General features: G+C 44.3%; 1 protein-coding gene across 1 annotated transcript in view; it reads right to left on the bottom strand.

Moving 5' to 3' along the window:
- Positions 1-638: 638 nt before the first annotated feature.
- rbm46 (RNA binding motif protein 46) overlaps positions 639-2754 on the bottom strand; it is a 38975-nt gene continuing 36859 nt past the window's right edge. The window contains exons 9-10 of the mRNA XM_053343227.1: positions 862-987; positions 639-742 (exon numbers count right to left, since the gene is read on the bottom strand). Of these exons, the coding sequence (XP_053199202.1) occupies positions 639-742; positions 862-987 (230 nt within the window). The remainder of the gene's footprint in view (positions 743-861; positions 988-2754) is intronic.

The raw sequence follows: 2754 nt of genomic DNA, 5'->3' as shown, positions 1-2754 counted from the left end.
CAAATTTTATCGTAAAATAAAAAAAATTCAAAATAAAATACCTCAAGTTTTACATGTTATCAGTTTAACTTTAAATGTGAGATAAAAAATATAAATATAAAGAGTATAAATATACAAAAAACACATTTTTAATTTTTTTTAAAGCTTCAAAATGACATGACCTTTCAAAATAAAAGTAAACAAAACATAGACATAAGGGAAAAAAAGTAAAATAAATTAAAACAGGGATAAGTATTAAAACATGGATGTAAATTAATTAACTTTTAAGTCACTTTTTAAGTCTTTTAAAGTAATAAAAATATAAAACAGACCCTTTTTTCTTCCAAATTTCAAAATAAAATGAAACTTTTAGAACAAGTTTTTATATTTTCTGAACCAAACAGGTTTTAAACGTCTCAGTTTAAATGTGAGATAAAAAACTTAAAACATAAAACACATTTTAAATCTTTTTAAAGTCCAAAAAAAAAAAAAAAAGGAGTCTGAACTGACAGGAACTAGTGAGAACTTTCAAAATAAAACACCTCAAAATGACAGATCAGCAACTTTTTACACTTTTTTTAACACCGACTCTTCTTTTCTCCTCTTTTCTTCTTCTGATAAAGAAATAAAGGACGTCAGGCTGGTAACAGGAAGTGTTTTTACTCCTCCTGCGCCTCCTTTTCTCTCCGTCTCCACGGTAACGAAGGAGGCGCGCCGTTTCTCTCCGTCAGTAGAAAGGCGACTGCGAGCTGATGTAGAGACGCTGCGTTTGGGAGGTGGGAGGACTCAGAGAGGAGAGGGAGGAGAGCTGGGAGAGAGGGAAGGGGGAGGGAGGAGGAGGAGGAGGGGGAGTCGGTGGAGGAGGAGGAGGAGGAGGAAGGCAGGAGGTGAAAGCTCTGCCGCTGCAGGTCAGAAGGCCGGGGCTGGACGCTGACGGAGGATGGAGGGAGAGAGGAGGAGAAGGACTGCTGGAGGAGTCACAGGGAGCGCCACTCAGGAAGGAGGAGTCTGGAGGAGGAGGAGAGGGGGAGGAGGAGAGGAGGAGAAGAGAGAGAGAAGGAGGAAAGAGAGAGGAGAGAGAGATAGAGAGGAGGAGAAAGAGGAGAGAGAGAGAAAGGAGGAGAGGAAGAGAGAGAGAGAGAGTGGAGGAGAGGAGAAAAGAGAGAGGAGGAGAGAGAGAAAGGAGGAGAGAGAGGAGGAGAGAGAGAGGAAGAGGAGAGAGAGAGAGGAGGAGGAGGAGAGAAAGAGAGAGGAGGAGGAGAGAGAGAGGAGGATGAGAAGGAGAAGAGAGAGAGGAGGAGGGGGAGGAGAGGAAGAGGAGAGGGAGAGGAGAGGGGAGGAGGAAAAGAAGAGGAGAGGGAGAGGAGAAGGGAAGGAGGAGAGGAGAGAGAGGAGGAGGAGGAGAGGCGAGAGAGGAGAGAGGAGAGAGAGAGGAGAGGAGAAGTGGAGAGAGAGGAGGAGAGAGGAAGAGGAGGAGGAGAGAGAGAGGAAATAAAATCAGACCAAATTAAGAGAATAAAACTCAGGAAACTGTATCCAGTGATTTACAGATTGTCTCTTTCACAATAAAAGTCATGTGACCAAATACCCAACACAGCTTCACTTTGATTGGCTGAACTTATCATGCTTTTATTTTGAAGGTCTAACAAGAAAGTTCTTCTATATAAGTTCTGCTTCTGCTTTTTAAAAACCTTTCAGCTTTCTTTTCAGACATTTTAAAAACTTTACCTTTGACTGAGGACATTTTTCACTACTTTTATTTTGTAGACTGAATATAAAATCAATAAAATGACGTAATAGTGTAAAAATATTCAGATATATGACGTATTTTATTTTTATATTCTATATGTTCAGCTTCTCTCTGCTGGAGGAGTTTTAACCCTCCTGTTGTCCTCGAGTCAAGGAAGGAAGGAAGGAAGGAAGGAAGGGAGGGGAGAAAGGAGGAAGGAAGGAAAGGAGGGAGGGAGGGAGGAAGGAAGGAAGGGAAGAAAGGAGGAAGGAAGGAAGGAGGGAGGGAGAAAGGAAAAGAGGAAGGGAGGAAGGAAGGTAGGAAGGAAGGAAGGAAGGGAAGAAAGGAGGAAGGAAGGAAAGGAGGGAGGGAGGGAAGAAATAAGGAGGTAGGGAGGGAGAAAGGAAAAGAGGACAGAAAAAGATGGAAGAGAGGAAGGAAAGGAAGGAAGGAAGAAAGGGGGATGGAGGAAAGAAGGACAGAAAAAGATGGAAGGGAGGAAGAAGGAGGGAGGAAAGAGAGAAGGAGGGAAGGAGGGTTAATCTCATTCTGAACACATCCTCCTCTAGAAAGGTGTTTCCTTGTTTCCTGCAGCCAGACTCTGTGTGTGTGTGTGTGTGTGTGTGTGTGTGTGTGTGTGTGAGTGTGTGTGTCTCTGTGTGTGTGTGTGTGTGTGAGCGTGTGTGTGTGTGTGTGTGTGTGTGTGTGTGTGTGTGTGTGAGTGTGTGTGTCTCTGTGTGTGTGTGTGTGTGTGAGCGTGTGTGTGTGTGTGTGTGTGTGTGTGTGTGTGTGTTAGGCTTGGCGGAGAGGGGAACGCGGCGCTGTGATTGGCTCAGAGGAAGCTCCAGATGGCAGCACATCAGAGTCCGACTGCTTTTCTAACATTGTCAAACGTCCTGAACCCCCCCCTAAAACCCCCCCAGCCCCCCCAGAACCCCCCTAAAGCCCCCCCTCTGATCGCTGCTCATATCATCCAGAGTCTCTGAGAAGTTTCTTTCCTCTCTCTCTTTCCTTCATTCCTTCCCTCCTTCTTTCTGTCCTTCTTT

Source organism: Scomber japonicus, chromosome 22 (assembly GCF_027409825.1).
Source record: "Scomber japonicus isolate fScoJap1 chromosome 22, fScoJap1.pri, whole genome shotgun sequence".
NCBI classification, from domain to species: domain Eukaryota; kingdom Metazoa; phylum Chordata; class Actinopteri; order Scombriformes; family Scombridae; genus Scomber; species Scomber japonicus.
This window is presented reverse-complemented; position numbering and strand designations above follow the sequence as displayed.